The sequence below is a fragment of the Sycon ciliatum genome, chromosome 2 (assembly GCF_964019385.1).
Source record: "Sycon ciliatum chromosome 2, ocSycCili1.1, whole genome shotgun sequence".
Taxonomy (NCBI): Eukaryota; Metazoa; Porifera; class Calcarea; order Leucosolenida; family Sycettidae; genus Sycon; species Sycon ciliatum.
The window spans coordinates 13,578,661-13,595,806 of record NC_088644.1 but is presented as its reverse complement, the minus strand read 5'-3'; the positions used below and the strand labels follow the sequence as shown (position 1 = coordinate 13,595,806).

General features: G+C 47.5%; 1 protein-coding gene across 1 annotated transcript; it reads left to right on the top strand.

Annotated features, from left to right (window-relative positions):
• The first annotated feature begins 1,839 nt into the window (after positions 1-1,839).
• On the top strand, positions 1,840-15,999 carry LOC135808838 (phosphatidylinositol 3,4,5-trisphosphate 3-phosphatase TPTE2-like). The gene is made up of 18 exons (XM_065322066.1): positions 1,840-2,338; positions 5,183-5,230; positions 6,195-6,288; positions 6,647-6,720; positions 7,076-7,186; positions 7,714-7,804; positions 8,099-8,162; positions 8,731-8,795; positions 9,479-9,539; positions 10,311-10,392; positions 10,812-10,900; positions 11,521-11,582; positions 12,205-12,285; positions 12,740-12,845; positions 13,219-13,319; positions 13,771-13,872; positions 14,466-14,542; positions 15,061-15,999. The coding sequence occupies exons 1-18, from the start codon at positions 2,088-2,090 to the stop codon at positions 15,161-15,163; spliced, it is 1,662 nt and encodes a 553-aa protein (XP_065178138.1). The 5' UTR covers positions 1,840-2,087; the 3' UTR covers positions 15,164-15,999.
• Positions 16,000-17,146: the final 1,147 nt, after the last annotated feature.

Genomic DNA, 17,146 nt, shown 5'->3' with positions numbered 1-17,146 from the left:
TCAGTAAGTGGGTGAGGACAAGGTGCAGAAAAAGGATTGACGGTATCAGGGTATCCGTCCCGAGATCCGGCTGCAGTTACCCCTGCCCCCAGTGTGACTGGCTAAATCAGAGTGGATCTGATATAAGTGTCACTAGCACCATTGATTACACAAGAGTTAATCTAGCCAGAAGCAGTCCATGGTTAACAGGTATGTATACTTCAAATAGAAAGTATATCAACCCTGAAACCAACGAAGGTGGCAGATACAACAATACACCTTCAAGCAGCCGAGGCCGTTGGCAATGTATACTGCCGAGGAGGTCATGTGTACCCACGTTACCATAACAACGTACGAAAGGCTACGGTATCATGACTGGAGCAACCCAAAACTGCTGAGTCTGCCTGTCCTGTACTGTGCCTGCCTGCATCCAGGGATACGCTGCACGTTTGTATTTCTCAAAATAGGCCAGAACGTAACAGGCCCCCTGAAGCGTTTTATTTAATTTATCTATTTGCTTGAAAGCACGCACTCAATTTGTAAAACAAGAAAGTAGGAGGAAATGACAAAAAAAAAACAGACCAACAAGACATTGACTGAATGGGGCTGCAATGAAAGACAGCGATGGCGATGGGGTGCTGCAGGCTCCGTCGACGAATGGTCTCGGCATCCTCGCCTACTTCGTGCATCAGAAAATCGGGAGACGAGAGCAGGGTATATTCTAGGACGAATTTCCAACCGGTTACGGTCCAATGAAGAGTCCGGCGGTCCCCCCGGAAATTTTTTTCAAACTACAACCCAAATATGGCACTCGACAGCAATTTAACAGATTTCTTGGTGCTGGAGTGTAGCAAAGATATAAGCAGCTCCATTCACCCACAGAAAAGTACGGGCGGTTGGAACTGATTTGTAACTTTTCAACCGGTCGCCAACAATTTCAACCGGTCGAAAACCGGTTGGGGCGGTTCTAGAAAATTCCCTGGAGAGAGAGAGAGAGAGAGAGAGACAGAGAGATAGAGACAGAGACAGAGAGAGAGAGAGAGAGAGAGAGAGAGAGAGAGAGAGAGAGAGAGAGACTGGCAAGACTCGGCAAGATAGGAAGTGTTGGCCCAGCCACTCTCAAAGACATGTGTGTGTGTGTGTGTGTGCGTGTGTGTGTGCGTGCGTGCGTGTGTGTGCATGTGGCCTGCATACCCTGAAGAATGGCTGGTGGAGGGGGGGGGGGGGGGACTACATAGTAGCTGTCCTGGTGTCTTGTGTTGTGCATGATCATGATGATTACTGCCTAATACTGGTAGCCATTATTGATTACACATGCACAGTGACCATGGTGACAGGCTGCAGTAGATCTACTCTGTGTATTTTCAATTTCCATCGTCCACCAACTGACATTGGCATAATTATAATTTTTGTTTCCATCACCACTCCAGCTACTGCCAGCTAGCTACACATGCACCACTGCATAACTGACCGTACTCTGTTCAGTAACTATTACTTCAGTTCCCGTATCAACAGGACAACTACTGACTGTTCTGTTGCCAAACTGAACTGTTTTGCGAGGGCACAGCTGGTCCATTGAAATGAAAATTACTTTGGCCATGGCTCCAACTATCGACTACCGGTACATGTACTACTAGTACATGTTCTGCACTGCATTCCATAATCGATACAACCGAGTCAGTCAGGCGGGTGAAGCTAGCTCAAGTCAAGAAGAAGCAGCTATTGCACGTGCGCTCCGCGCGAAGCTAGACCACGACTTCACACTAGCATTGGCGTTTCATGTCAAAATGGTCCAAGTAATTACCATGTTTACTACCGCTGTCCGCGTGCGGACTCTCCGTGTCCGTATACGCGTAGGCTCTACACCTACATCCCCGGCGTGGGCAACCAGCGGCATAGCAATGACTATGTCACATGCACAATGCTGGTGTTGTACAGTGGGCCGGGCTGCTCCGTCGATGTCTAGAACGGATGGGCGGCGAACAGAAGGGCTTCTCCCCATGCTTTATTTGACGAAAGTCCTGCATTTCCACCGAGCAAATAGCGAGGAATGTCGTATTCTTCTTTCTGCAGTTGATATTCCCGGCGTGTAGAAAGCGACGTTCATTATGGCTGATGAGGAGGCGACCGGCTACATGCGCTTCCAGGACTCTGGTACGGACTTGAACAAACACGCCCCTGGCTCGAAGTCAAAAGATGCCAGGAAAGGTGAAGTATCCATGGACATGGAAATGGACGATCTGCAGGTGTCGCTGGAGAAAGAGGAGGGCACGCTACGACGCAAGCAACGCAACATGGTCGACCATTCGCTAACAGTTTACAGTGATCCCAGCGCCGTCCGACCGACCAGTAGCATCGAGTGAGTTTTGCGGCCAGAGCTAGATAGAGTAACGTTATTGTTTTAATTTGGCTTCTTGTCATTCGCTTTGCGAGTCTGTATCCAGGGCTGAGTTTGGCTGAAACAGTTGTTGTAGATCTACGCTGTAGTGGTCGAGCTCATGAAAACAGCACAAGGGTGGTTCAGGGGCTCATTGATTTGGCCCGACTCGAGTGCTGGGATAGTTCCGGACGAGCAGTGCGCGTAGCACTGTACCTGTGCGTGACTCATCTCCTGCTGCTGCTCTATTTATAGGGGTGTAACTGCAACACCTGTTGAGCCCTATGGAATATGTTCAATAGCACATGTGTGTATTCGTCATTCACTGTCTGCAGTGCACGACGCCAACCCAGGGGCCAGCATGCATTCATGGGGCTGTGTTCCGACCTGCACTGGCCTTGACACTGCTCCTGGTATAAGAGCCAAAGCCAGAGACAGCACACGCATGTCCACCAGAGCGTAACATTTTCTTTTCTTTACATCACGTCCTGCCCTCTGCCACACATGTACACCCCCACCCCACCCCCTGTATTCCTGACATTGTATTCCATGGTGAGCAGAATGAGGCCACATGGGCACGGCGGCTGTTGTAAAAAGTAGCAAGGACTGCAGGTCGCCAGTTTCCGACGACCTGGATATACAAATTAATAGGCTAAATTGATTTTTTGCAACTTCAGAAATTGGCACACTTTTACAGTGGAGCTGCCGATTTCTTGCACAGTCGAACTTCACTTGTACAAATCCCAGTTACCAGGAACCTCCGGACCATGCCGGTTATCCAGAGCCTCACTTATCTCATCCCCAGTCACATGTACTTGGAGCCTCAGTCGTCCGGGAGTTGCATCCGGAACGGCCTCACATAGACCACAGTTTGAACAGGATCCTCAGCTACCCTCAGCTACCCTCAGTTACCCTGGTTGTCTGCAACCTCACTTATCCAGACCTTGATTATTTGTGGAGCCCCTGACTTATCCCGATCCTACAGTTACATGTATCCGGACCCTCACATGATTCTCTGCACTTGCTGTGGGTTCAAACTCAGGTTATCAACACGATTTCTTTCCTCTTTCTTTGTGTCAATATTATCTGCAACTAAAGTAATAATAATAATACCGTATTTTTCCGGTTGTAAGTCGACCTTGTATGACTAAAAATAGAAGTAGAAAGGGTGGGGGTCGACTTACAACCGGGATTCGACTTATAACCGGGAACTATCAGTATCTTACCAAAAATGACCTGCACTGCATGCACGAGTGCACCATGTGTACACATTTTGCCAGTTTATTGGCCTTTTTCAAGGATTGGGACATTATACCCTCCAATAGGGAATGTTTACATGATTTGTTGATGTGTCAGTAGCAAGGAGTGATTAAGTAGTGCTTCTTTTGGTGAAAACTTCAAAACGCAGAATTGAGACCTCCGGATACGGGGGTCGACTTATAACCGGGGTCAACTTACAACCGGTAAAATACGGTACTGACTTTTCCCGTTTGTCTCTTTCCCTCAAACCAGTTAAAATAATAATAATAATACCACAGCACGCGTAGTAATATAATTATGTGGGTATAATTATATGTTCCGCTTCTGTCCTATCTCCTATGATCTAATTCCTTTATCAAGATAATTATTAACACGGTGATGACCTGTGACGCCAGATCATGGATTGTTGGCCAGATTTCTCCATGTAGGCTTGTCCAGAGCGATGGCCCTCACATTCTCCAGCTGATTGCTGTACTTCAAGTCGATGTTCCTTCTCTGTAAGTTGCTTGTGATGCGCGTCGCAATGAATGTCCTTGGACGTCCACGCGCAGCCTTGGCATCTCCTGCAAAATAGCCCGTCAGCGCGATCCATGGCGGCACATCCCTGTCCATACGGAGAATATGGCCGGTTAGCTGCCATCTTCTCCTGTCCACGATGTCAGATAGTGGTTCCGTGTTGCACCTCTCATACAGCTCAGTATTTGATATCCTGGCTGGGTAGACTATGCCAATGAGCCCTCGGAGCTGCTTCCGGTGGAATACGTTAAGCGATTCTGCTTGTGCCGCCGTGAGCCCCCATGCGCCGCAGTACGAAAGAACGGGCAGAACCAGGGCATTATACAGTCGGATGCGCCTCTGCTCACTGACCTTCCCACGCCTCAGCCAGAGGCTATATATCCTGCCGTATGCACTCGAAGCGAGGTCTTTCCTCCGCTCCAAGTCCTCACTGTCGCCAATGAGGGACCCTAGCTGCTTGTTGGACCGCCAGGAGTCTGAAGTTGATGTCAGATGCAAGAATTCGGTCTTGGTCTTGTTTACTGTAAGGGACCAATCCCCGAGTTCTGCGCTAATGATAGGGAGGCTTCGCTTCAGCCACTCCTCACTGGTTGAGTACAACGTCACATCATCGGCGTAACCTGTTTCTCCGGGTATCTGACGGTCGGCGAAAGGGCGTTCGGGAAGGTTTGCTCTCACTTGGCGCAGTGCTGCAACTAAAGTAGAGAAGATGTATCTAAAGATGACAACCTCTCCTCCAAAAAAATGAATGGTTATGCGGCGTGGCTTGGATTCATGATCCAGAAAGAACGAGTAGTCCAGACACTTTATCCCAGTTGCAAAGCCAAAGGTCATGGTCTGGAAAGAGAGAGAGAGAGAGAGAGAGAGAGAGAGAGAGGGGTAGACGGGGAGAGAGAGAGAGAGAGAGAGAGAGAGAGAGAGAGAGAGGTAGACGGGGAGAGGGAGAGGGAGGGCGAGAGCTAGATACCTTCTAGCAAGGTTGACGCATCGCCTTAAAGCAATTGATCTGAAACCCTCCTCCGGTTTCAAATTTCAATTCTGTGTTTGCAGAGCGCTGCGCGCCAAGATGCTGAAGTTTGTGGACAGCATGGTGATGAGGTAAGAGATGATGTAGCCCAATGTCAGCCTACATACTCAGTGCATGCATTGCACAATGTAGTGATGGGAGCGTAGTGTAATTCAGGTACTGGTGGAGTGTGATCTTTGCAATCGGATGTGACACCCATGCTACAGCTACCAGTGTATTAGACATGTGCTGCACAATGCAATGGGCTGTTGGCATTATCTGCTCAGTTACCCACTTAGCATGCATTACTTTTCTTGGAGACAAATGGACTAAAAGTCGAGAAACTCTGAGAACAAGCTTCTGGCTCCTCGCAATCAATATCCGTCCACAAAGCTCTTTCACGAGCACTTTCTTTCACTGGTACTAGTGGAAGGCTTTTGAGAATGATATTTGCGAGGATCCTCATGAAGCTTGTTCTTTTCTTGAGCTTTAGCATTAATTGAGCACTGTATTCGACCCCCCCCCCCCATCACACGCACACACACACACACACACACACACACACACACTTACACACACACACACACACACACACACACACACATATACACACACACACACACAAGGCACATTGAGGGCGCATTCGAATTGTCACTCTTTGACTTTTCGAGGAGTTTCGTTTTTCTGAAGACTCGTTAGACTTTCCGGTTTTACAGTATGTGGAGATGGTCGATCTGATCGGACGTCATTATCGCCATGACAATTCCACTGACAAATTCCAAAATGATAGAAACTGTTCTGATGGACACTTCAACTGATCTCTTTAAAAAAAGTTGTTGGAACAGTTGATGAAGACAATTCAAACGCCCCCTGATTCTCGTTCTTTGACAAAATATGTCCTGCTTGCTACAAGAAAGGACCCTATGGAAATATCGGTGATGGTCACAACTCACGAGCCTTACTTTCTGTGATGGCTCTTAATTAAGATGATGTGAGCGCTCAGTGCTCTAATTCTCTACATGTTTTTATCCTTTGCTGTTGTCATGACTACCACAGAGGGATAAGTGTTCTTTTCGTGGTAATTGATATTATCCTACTCATTGTCAACTTGTCTATATATGGGGTCAAGAACTCTGACCAAGAACCCACAGTAAGTATAGTATCACTACCATGAGTCATGGCTGGTAGATATGGAATCTGTATTTCATAGCATGCCTCACTCCTGACCACTAAACATCATTGTGCAGCAAGATACCATTTAAAAAATGCTCGGCTGGGACTTGGCTGGTCGGCACCAGTAATTATCTTGTCTCAGCCCGGCATTGTTTGCAAGGCTCAGTATTCAGGGATCATCAGCACAGCTGTCAAAGTCCCTGCATTTTGGTCTTTTGCCTTCTGTATGGGAATAAATACACTCACATTTATCACGTATGAAGGAAGTTGAGACGACTACAGTATTTGTGATCATGTGATGAACAACTGTATGTTGCTTGCTGCTGCTGTTGCAGGGATATGCAGTTGCCGCAATGTTCTTTTCCTCATACTTCATGATAGAGCTCGGCTTGAGGATCTTTGCTCGAGGGTAAGAAGCTGGTTTCAATTAATGCTACGTCCATTGTTAAGCTGCTGCACATCCGTGTGATAATGGTGAAAGCGGCCAGCGCTTGCCTTGTTGCTAGTTTTAAAGGACTTGCATGTGTGCGCATTCTGAACGTGTATCCTCCGGGCATGTTCCGATGCATGCACAGCCGTGCTTGTCATGGCTGTCACAGCTGCCAGATGCTGCTGCTGTACCAGTATGTCTCTCAGTCGCACCGCAGCTACATTGTATGTGCAGTATTAGTCACTTCAATCTCTCATACACTAGTATCCCTTGTACTGTGTGTACTCGGTACTACTACTAGTATCCTCTGTACTGTGCCTTTGGTCCTGTCCAGGTCTTCCTTCTTCCGTTACTGGTATGAAATCCTGGATCTGGTGGTCATAGTCGTTTCGTTCATCATGACCGTGGTGGTGATTTCCAAGCCGAATATTGCCGACACTGCCAGGTACTTGCGTGATACTTGTAGAGTCACTGAGCTGAATGGCAATGTCATGCGGTCTTTCAATGTACTAAGTATGATGGTCTCATCAGCAGCCTGAGCTGGGAGTGTGGACTGGGAGTGTGGACTGGGAGTGTGGACTGGGAGTGTGGACTGGGAGTGTGGAGTGGGAGTGTGGAGAGTGGACCGGCCAGACCGGTTGCAATCAAGCCCAGTGAAACAACACGGCATATTTTAAACCGGCTGAAAGCATCAAACTGTCAAAGACTCTTGAGTGCACTAACTTGTCAAAGACTCTTGAGTGCACTAACTTGTCAAAGACTCTTGAGTGCACTAACTGCGAGAAAGTGCAGCCAGTTTTGCAGCGAGTGGTACAGAGATTGAGTAACAGCACTGTTATTCAGTTTGTATACAACCGTCTTGGTGATTACATGACGTATAATGTGTTCACACCGTATCTAGTTACGCCATAGCACGCCGTCACGTACTATGCATGACTATACCGTTGTATTGTGTGTGCATTTGGTGTGTAGAGTTGTGCTGGTCGGTCGACTTTTCCGCATTCTCCTCCTTGGACGCATCATCAACGAGCGATATCAAATGTCAAGAGTTTCACGCCATGTGGTAGGTGCCGTGTGTTTCTTGCGGATGGTATTTTGCTGTGTTATGCTACTTTCAAGGTTAAGGACAATTGTTTCCGCTGCGCGGAAGTTGTACAATTTACGGCAATATCTGAAGTTGCAGTGTCCAAGGCCATGGCAATAGCCATGAGAAACTGGCTACTGGAATCAGTGGTGTTCTGGGTGTATTTGGCTTTGCAGTTTGTACTGGTCCGCTTTACGAAGGGGGGGGGGGGTAAAAATGAGCATGTCTGTGTGCATGTTTTGAACACGTGGGAAATTCTGTGTCCATGCGCAGGTATCTCAAAACAAGCGTCGCTACATGAAGGACGGCTTTGACTTGGACCTGACCTACGTCACTGGTGAGCAAGCCTGTCCGCGTCGAGTACACACACCGACCATGTGACACGCTACATACGCAGACACACCACGCAGACACACCACTCACTGGCGATAACTCAGTTTTTTTAGTCTTTCGCCTTGGTTATATTTATTCCCATGGCTACTATGCAGAAAGTTGAAACAGGCTGTTCAAGTTGGAATTCTATTCATCCAGGACTGGGTGAAGTGGACGGGCCAATTCATTTCACCCTCGTTGCATTTGGATCAAATGTTTAAACAGCATGTATTTCCGGCTGTAGGCGTAGCTAACTCTGCTACGTCTTTCATGTATAATTGCTACTGAAGTATGTCGGGACCAAGTGTTCAACTTGTGTGTGTGTGCATGTGTGTGTGTGTGTGTGTGTGTGTGTGTCTGTGTGTGTCTGTGTGCGTGTGTGTGTGTGTGTCTGTGTGTCTGTGTGTGTGAGAGAGAGAGAGAGAGAGAGTGTGTGTGTGTGTGTGTGTGTGTGTGTGTGTGTGTGTGTGTGTGTGTGTGTGTGTGTGAACCGTGCACACGACTGTTCTTACTTGTGTGTTCTCCCAATGTAGAACGTGTCATCGCAATGGGTTTTCCGTCCAGCGGGAAGATGGGTCTGTACAGAAACAGTGCTGCGGTAAGCACACAAGCGCACGAGCAAGCAAGCATGCACAAACACACGTACATACATGCATGCACACCCACACACACCCATATACACACACACACACACACATACACACAGGCCCGCTGGAACCGGTCCGGTTGGTCAGGTGATCACCGGACCAACTCTGCGGCCACCAACACATGTTTATGGCTGAGGAGGGCATCATGTCCCCGTATGTCCCCGTATGTCCCCGCCATATCAAACACGACAGTATGGACGATCGTAGTACGACCGGACTAATTGAAAACTGCTTCCGGCGGTCCTGATACACACCCAGTGATTATTGGTCAGGTATACTCTAACTTACGATCCTCTGAGCGTGATGTTGTGAGCACATTCTCATGATTGCTGCAATTACTCTGATATTGCTATCATAACCCAGCATCATTGGGCCATTTAGCTATGACTCTGAGTTTATCTGGCTACACAATCACAACCAGATAGCAACATGCACTGTGTTTGGTGTTATAATTATATCTTCTCTCTGCATCTTCTGCACTGCACGATTGTGTGTGCATGTGTGTTTGTGTGTGTGTGTGTGTGTCTGTCTGTCTGTCCCGGTCTGTCTGTCTGTCTGTCTGTTCTGCCTGTCTGTCTGTGCGGAATCTGTGCGTGTGTGTGTCTTGTGTTTATCCTTTCATGTATGGGCGCAGGAAGTGGTGAGATTCTTTGAGACGAAGCATCCCGGTCACTATCGGGTGTACAACTTGTGCAGTAAGTCAGCTACATGTTGCGCGTGGCGTATATCCACATGCATATCCGCTCTGCGCACTACATACCCGGCTCATCTGTACAGTGGGTGTGTGCCTTGAAGGACGTAGGGGGTCATATGTTAAGGCCCAGTGGAATGTTCCTATTTGAAAAGAGAAAAGAGGCTGGGTTTCGATTTTTGTTCTTTGACCAATGTGGTCACAAGATGGTTGGTATTTCATGCTATCTGCATGCACTCACATGCACTCCCTAACTTTGATTATGATATGCAAATATTAGATACTATGATGCTAATCGGCCCCAGCAGCCTGTGTTGTGTAAATCCTATATCTAGTATCTAGGTTAACTGTTCTTTGGTAATACACCGACTTTTGAAGCACGGGCTTTCTGTAGTAGTGCCCGATATGCCTTACATACCACCACCCACCCCCACCCCCACCCCACCCAAGACCTAGCCATGGTAAGGACTGCACTTATATGATCTGAACGGTTTCATGCTAACCTCATTTGATACATCATCGGTTAGCTTACCAGCTACTAGTCGTACATGTGACCAGCAGTTTTGGCTAAGTCACGGCTGACCGTTTATGAGCTATTCAAGAACGAGAGCATTCTTGCATTGTCTGGCTAAATTCGTCCTCTCTACACGCTGCCTGTTGGTGTGTATGTGTGTGTGTGTGTGTGTGTGTATGTGTGTGTGCATGTGTGTGCATGTGTATGTGCCTGTGCGTGGATGCGTGTGCTTGCGCTTGTACTTCATTGTCGTCCGCACAGGTGAAAAGGGCTACGATGTGGGAATGTTCAGTGGCCAGGTCTATCGGGTCAAAATCGATGATCACAATGTACCACTTCTGCAGTAAGTGTGACCTGCTAGTTTTTTTATCAGTTCCATGGCTGCAATGCATGTGTGGATACCTCTCACCAGAGTGTAGTTTGATCACGTTTTGAATTGTGCCCTCTTGGACAACTGAGGGGAACGAACGGAGAGCTGAATTGGCATCCTCATCATCGGGTCGTGGCTTGGCGTGTTGGAGGACCCCAGAGGCTTCAAAAACCAATCCCAAACGGTCAGAAGGAAGATAACGGGCATGTGTAATTGAAATGCTGGTTAGTCCTCTTCATCGGCAGGCCTTGGATTACATTGCCTTTCCACTTACACATACCGCACCCCTAACATGGCACTGTGCTTCCAGGTGTATCAGTAAGTAACAGTTGGTAGTGACAGTAACACATCTGATGTCATCGTCATTATTGCCCCTATCGTGTCATCTGCAGTGAGCTGATTGAGTTCTGCGAGGACGTGCACAGGTGGATGGAAGCCCACCCCGACAACGTCATTGCTGTGCACTGCAAGGGAGGCAAAGGTCAGTGGTCGGCATGACAAATTAGTAAACTGAAACCTGTCTAAGATGATTGCTGGCCAGGGACCTTCAGAAGGTGGTCTCTGTTACTAGGTGTTCTCTGTTACTAGGTGGTCTCTGTTACTAGGTGGTCTCCTTATCCAGGGTCATGTGACTGGGAATAGCATCCCTTGATCGTAGTTTCAGTGGTCTTCTGGTACAGGTAGTCGGTCGCCTTACTAAGTATCCGGGCCAAGTGGTCGCCTTCACGTATGAGTTTACTCAGTGTACCTGACGCCGAGGTTATTTATCTTAAAATGGCCATGCCAAGTTGTTCGCCGTGAATTCGGAAAAAAAGATATTTCTGTAAGAATGTATGGATGGGCTGAGGAAGGTCACCATCAATGCTTCATGCACAGGCAAATTTGAAGAAATATAGAGTTTCCTACTAGGCTGATTTCCTGCTCAATTGATAAAAGTACCTTCCACCATTTGCTCACACATGTGGGAGCACTGGCATGAAGAGAGCTTCTCTCCTCCCAATTTTCCTTGTTAAGTTAAATCCATAATCTCGGTTGGTTTTTTTAACCTTCAACCCCTGCACACCTTCAACAGATTACCTCTGTGCTTGTTTTCTCGTGCAGGTCGTACGGGTACGGTGGTATGTTGCTGGCTGATGAGATCGGGAATGTACCAAGATGCCGATGTAAGTCAACGTGCTGCCTGGGAAATCATGTGCGCTTATCACAACAGCATGAAGTGCAGGGTGTAAAACACATTGCTCGGCTCAATTCGCCACTTTGTAGCTGGTCAGATCTAATCACCTCCCCTCCCACCGCTTTCGTAGCTGCATCTGCGCCTTTATCGTTGAGGGTGGCAGTGTTCCTGCACGGATGTGGATACTCCGTCTGACTGGGTCTCATGCGAACCGTGAAACTTGTTGTATGTTGCTCTCTGAAACTGAAAACAAGGCAACGAGAGTGTTGGCATGCTGTGACGCATGGTTAGCTTAGTCAATCCTGTGGGCTGTTTCACTTTGCATGGGCAGTGTAGCCAATCTGCGCTGGTTGGGCTTAGGCCGGACACGGTTTTGGTGTGCCAGGTAAGCTTTGGTGCTTACAATGCAACGAAAGATAGGGGAAAGCTGTCAATGGTGTATCTATGTATTGTGGCAGTGCTGGTTGGACCATCTGAATTCTTTAGTGACCGGTAGTTGCCAGACCAGTTCCGCAGAGAGTCACGCCATGCCATGCACTAGGTATGTGTAGCTAGTCACTGGGTCTCCGTCTGTGCCTTGGACTTGGTTCTTTCCTGGCTTGTTCTTGCAGTCTTGCCTGGCATACTTTGGTGAGCGACGGACTGACCTTTCCAAAGGACACAAGTACCAGGGAGTGCAGACACCGAGTCAGGTAAGTCGCAAAAGAACGCCAGTGGAACTTCATCAGATCCAAATGAGTGCTGGAAACAAGTGAAAATTGTCTTCAGTAGTGATTGCACAGGCATACCATAGACAATGATATGTTCTTGTACATCGTGTGACCATTTCTCATAGAATGGTTGAAAATGAAAAGACATTGTTCATACTTGGGCATCAGACAGCCATGCGTGCGTACACAAAACTGCTCAAAACTATAACAGGTGTGTGCTAAGCTGCTCTACACTGTCCATGCTATTTCAATGTGTTTGTGTTCAATGTACAAACATGTGTGTGTGTGTACAACTTGTATATCATGTGGCCTGTGTGTGCACGATGTATATGCCCGCTGTGTGTGTGCCTGTGTGTGTATGTGTGTGTATGTGTGTGTATGTGTGTGTGTATGTGTGTGTATGTGTTTGTGTGTGTGTGTGCCTGTGTGTGTACAGAGTCGCTGGGTAGGGTATTATGACGAGTATCTGCACAGGCTGAATCGAGTACTGCCCACTTCATATGAATATCGTGTAAAAACAATCAAGATTTATGGAATCAACGGTAAGACCTTCCTCCATCTTTCCTCCTGATCTCCCACTGGCCGCTGTTTGATTACCTTCAAGTACTGACATCAATGTTTGCATCTGGGTCCATTCCGATTCTTCTTTCTATCGTTCTTTCATTCACCCACTCATCCAGCCATCCATTCGTTCTTCTGCCCATACGTCCACCCAGACCACTGTGACCCATACATCCACCCGCACCACCCACACATCCACCCATGCATGCAGCCATCTACTACCAAGTATCTATCTGGCTCCCTCCTTCATGCTCCCATGCATGTACAGTATTCCCCTGTATACAGGTGTGCATTGCTGCATTGCTGTTCAGCTTGGTGTTCTCACTGTCCCTGCGTGCTTTCATGTCCTGTCAGGCATTGGGGCTGGTGATGGTCAAGATCTCTTCCTGCACATTATTGCTGATGGTACAACCACGGCAGACTTTGCCCTCTACAACCCGGCTGTTTCGTCAAAGGTATGCAGCCAGCAGAGCTAGTGCTGCTAGGTAGAAAGTGGGGGTCTTACGTCATCAAGGAAATCCCTCCACACTGTAGGCCATTGTGCAAGTTTTCACCAGGGAAATAATCTTTGAAGTATTAGGGCACCGACACACCATTGGTTAGTGGTAGAGCATCGCTGGCCATAAATGAGTGTCCCGGATTTGAGACAGTCGATTTTTCTTCAGACTGCTCCAGTTCAAGTTTGAACTCCCGCAACTCCCTCATCTTATGCTGGCAGTGACACTGAGTATGTGTGTACTGGTTCTTGTTCTTCATGCTGTTCTGATTTCTCATTCACCTGCTTTACCCACACCCAGTATTCACTGTACACCCATGCAGTGCAGGAGTGCTAATCAGTCCCAATGGTCTGTGTACTTGATGCTGGCCGGTGCCGGTGTGCACGTCTCTGTGTAACCTTTTCTGTAGGTGCTGGCTGATGCTGGTGGTGATGTGTTGACGGTTGATATCAAGCATGGCGCGGTACCACCGATTAAGGGCAACGTCAAATTCCGGTTCACTTGCTCAACGGTAAGATCATGCTAGTGGTTTGTACCCAAGCGGGTTGAGATATGTGTGCACTTGCATGTGCACAAACACACACACACACACACACACACACACACACACACACACACACACACATACATGTGTGTGTATATGTGTGTCTGTGTGTGCGCACACAAGAGTGTATGTGTGTGTGTGTGTGTGTGTGTGTGTGTGTGTGTGTATGTGTATGTGTGTATGTGTGTATGTGTGTGTGTGCATGTGTATGTGAGTGTGCACAAATGTGTCCCCTCACCGGCTATTGACTGCTTTACGACTGTCCAGGAGGGAAGCCTAATTCGACTAAATGTGAAAAGCACATCTTGATGGATGCACTATTGTTCTTCAATGCAATAACAACTCGACAAATGAAAAGTGGCATGCCAGCTTGTGTCGAACGGGGCACGTCATCAGCTCTTTGATCCATGTACAACGGATATATCTGCTATTGATCAAGTACTTCAAAGTACAATGGTGTTAGTTGGCAACTGAATTTCTTCGTTTTGTACTTACTCAGAAAGCTCCAGAGCTTATCTCTTGTATTCACCGTTGGGCCTAATCAAATTTTGTTTGTGCAGAAAATAAAGATGAAGGGCCTTTACGACAAGTCTCTGTTCTTCTTCTGGCTACACACTGGCTTTGTCAAGGACTTCAGGTAGGTTGGCTTGACTGAACATTAACTGTGATGAATTTTTATACTTATCCGCGGTAACCACGCAGCAGGCTCAGGCCTGGTAGAACTGTTTAAACTGGTCAGTTCATGGTCGGAGCAACGTTTTGGCCGGCAATGTGTTTCACTGGCTGAATGAAGACCATTCTTAGCTGCCGTTGTATCAATATACTTCAAAGTACTTTGAAGTGGAATGTACGCATGTGAAAGGCTGGAGCAGGACCAGCCGACACAAAATCTTCTTCTACCGGTCATGCTGTTGTTGTGCCGCAGTACCGATGGCAGTAACATTGACTTTACAAGCAGGACACTGGCAAACTGTGACTATTAGCTGCTTCACTGAACCGAGGTTCACACGACACACACCATGCGGTAGCTAGCACACCGTTCAAAGGCAGTATATTGTAACGTAGTTCTACTGTATTATTGTGCCTCATTGTAGTTGTCTTCTTCGGAATTGGATTCCAGCGAGCTTGCCTGCAATATGCTCTGCTTGTTTTCAGATTCCATTTGACTCGGGATGATATCGATAATCCGCACAAGCCGAAAACGCACGGCGTTTTCCGAGACAACTTTGCCGTCGACCTTATCTTTGAGGAAGTATGATCCGCTTCAGTCAGCCATGCAGAAAGACGGTGTTTGTACAGCAAGGTTTGAGTGCTAACATGAGTGGTGTGTTCTATAGCATGTGTGTCTGACGAATGCCACACCTTGTGCTGCGGTGACTAAGTAGGTGTTGGAGTGTATGGCACACATCATGCCCTGCACGATGCATGCGTCCAGCAGGCACGCCGAAACTGTGCAGGCACTCGGCTTCATTCCAAACAAGTGACAAACTCATTGCGCAGTGCATGTGCCGCTTTCGCTCTCAAGCCAAGGATCCGGGGCCCACGTGGCCTACGGAGGAGCTATTTGCACTAAAATAGTGACATCTGCACTTGACCAACAGTGGCGTGTTATTGAGCTACAAGTCAGCAGTCCCCCCCCCCCCCCCCCTACCCCTGGCCACTAGCCACTGTTCAATGCCTTCTTAGCACTGCTCTTCTCTTCCTGAACTGCATGCCAGATATCTTCATTCCTGTTTTCTGTGTGCCTTGTATCTCATCACTTTTAAAAATCTGTTTAATTTTGAACAAATTTCGACCCTAATTCTAGGAAGCATTCACGATCCGTTCGGTCTTGTTTATGATCAGAAAGATTTAAGACGGTCTATTCTTGTTGACTACTTTGCCATAATCAACGTTATTGATTTATCTTTCTTGACGCTTTGATCTCTTTCCGACTTCCTATTATATTGGGACGAAAGAGAGGTCCATTACCAGATGAACAATTATACCCATTATACAAGTATACAATTATTTGGTAGGAATTTGGTTCATTGTGAGATGAATTTATATCGAATATTTAGTTAAAATTACTAATGCTAGATTAGCTTTTAAAAAGCTTCCGACTGAAGAGAGAGAGAGAGAGAAAGAGAGAGAGAGAGAGAGAGAGAGAGAGAGAGAGAGAGAGAGAGAGAGAGAGGGAGGGAGGGAGGGAGGGAGGGAGGGAGGGAGGGAGGGAGGGAGGGAGGGAGGGAGGGAGGGAGGGAGGGAGGGAGGGAGGGAGGGAGGGAGGGAGGGAGAGAAATGCTGTGTACATGTATTGTTCATTGCAGTGTTGTACTTTTGTGCTATCTCGCTGATGATCGCGTTAAGTTTAGAATGATGGAATAGACGGGCTTTGTCTTGTTGGTGTCTTTTTCATAGTAATAGTGACTAAGTTTATGAAACATAAGCCCCTCGGGGAGGAGCACTAGACGATTGGTGCTAATCACAGTGACATATAGGTGTAGAGGTAATTACTAGTGCTAGCCCTTTAGTCACGTTTGGTTATGCATGGCCCTTGCCCTAGCTGTGTGCAGGAAATGGCAAGACGGGACTAGGTCTGGGGATGCTGGTTTTGTCATGGAGGGGGGGGGGAGGGGGCAGCTCTTATGGTGAACTGGTACATGAAGATCTATCATGGAATCGTATAAATCCAGGGTATTCTCACTTTGCCATGTTGTGCACAGCTATACCGACACTGCATTCTACCGCCCAGGAAATCTACCTGTTGCCTGCTGTTGACCAAGTGTTGTCGTGTTGACTAAAAAAATATTAATTAATTCACGTCTAGACTCCCCGGTGACTGGTGTAGATATCTACACTCACCTCGGGCTGACTGGTCTAACCCAGGCCAGGGTAAAGCGCTCTCCGCTCCACTCCCCAATCTTGATGATTTGCGCCAGGTAAGAACCATCCTGAGCCTAGCCTGAGGGCCTGTGAGGCCTCATATCAAGCGCTAGCGCGCAATGAAGGTGTGAACTTTGACCTCGGCATTCAGGCAGTCACCATCACCATGATCAGGACGTAGACAGCTATAACTGCTCAGGAGTCCTGACTTGCACTACAATACATTTTGCAAGGTGAGGAGTAACGGTCTGTACTGTAGCTTATAACCTCTTCCCGATCCCGGGCAAAACGAACGGTCGGTAGCTGCTGTAGAACTACACTACTACTACTACTACTACAGCCTGGTAAAGTACATGTAGTATACATTACATGTACA

What these genes read in the sequence shown, in the direction of transcription:
- LOC135808838 (XM_065322066.1), top strand. Translation starts at nt 2,088, where the DNA reads ATGGCTGATGAGGAGGCGACCGGCTACATGCGCTTCCAGGACTCTGGT. An exon ending in ACTCTGACCAAGAACCCACA is followed by an intron (nt 6,289 to 6,646) that starts GTAAGTATAGTA and finishes CTGCTGTTGCAG; the next exon opens with GGATATGCAGTTGCCGCAAT. An exon ending in TCCGGTTCACTTGCTCAACG is followed by an intron (nt 13,873 to 14,465) that starts GTAAGATCATGC and finishes TTGTTTGTGCAG; the next exon opens with AAAATAAAGATGAAGGGCCT.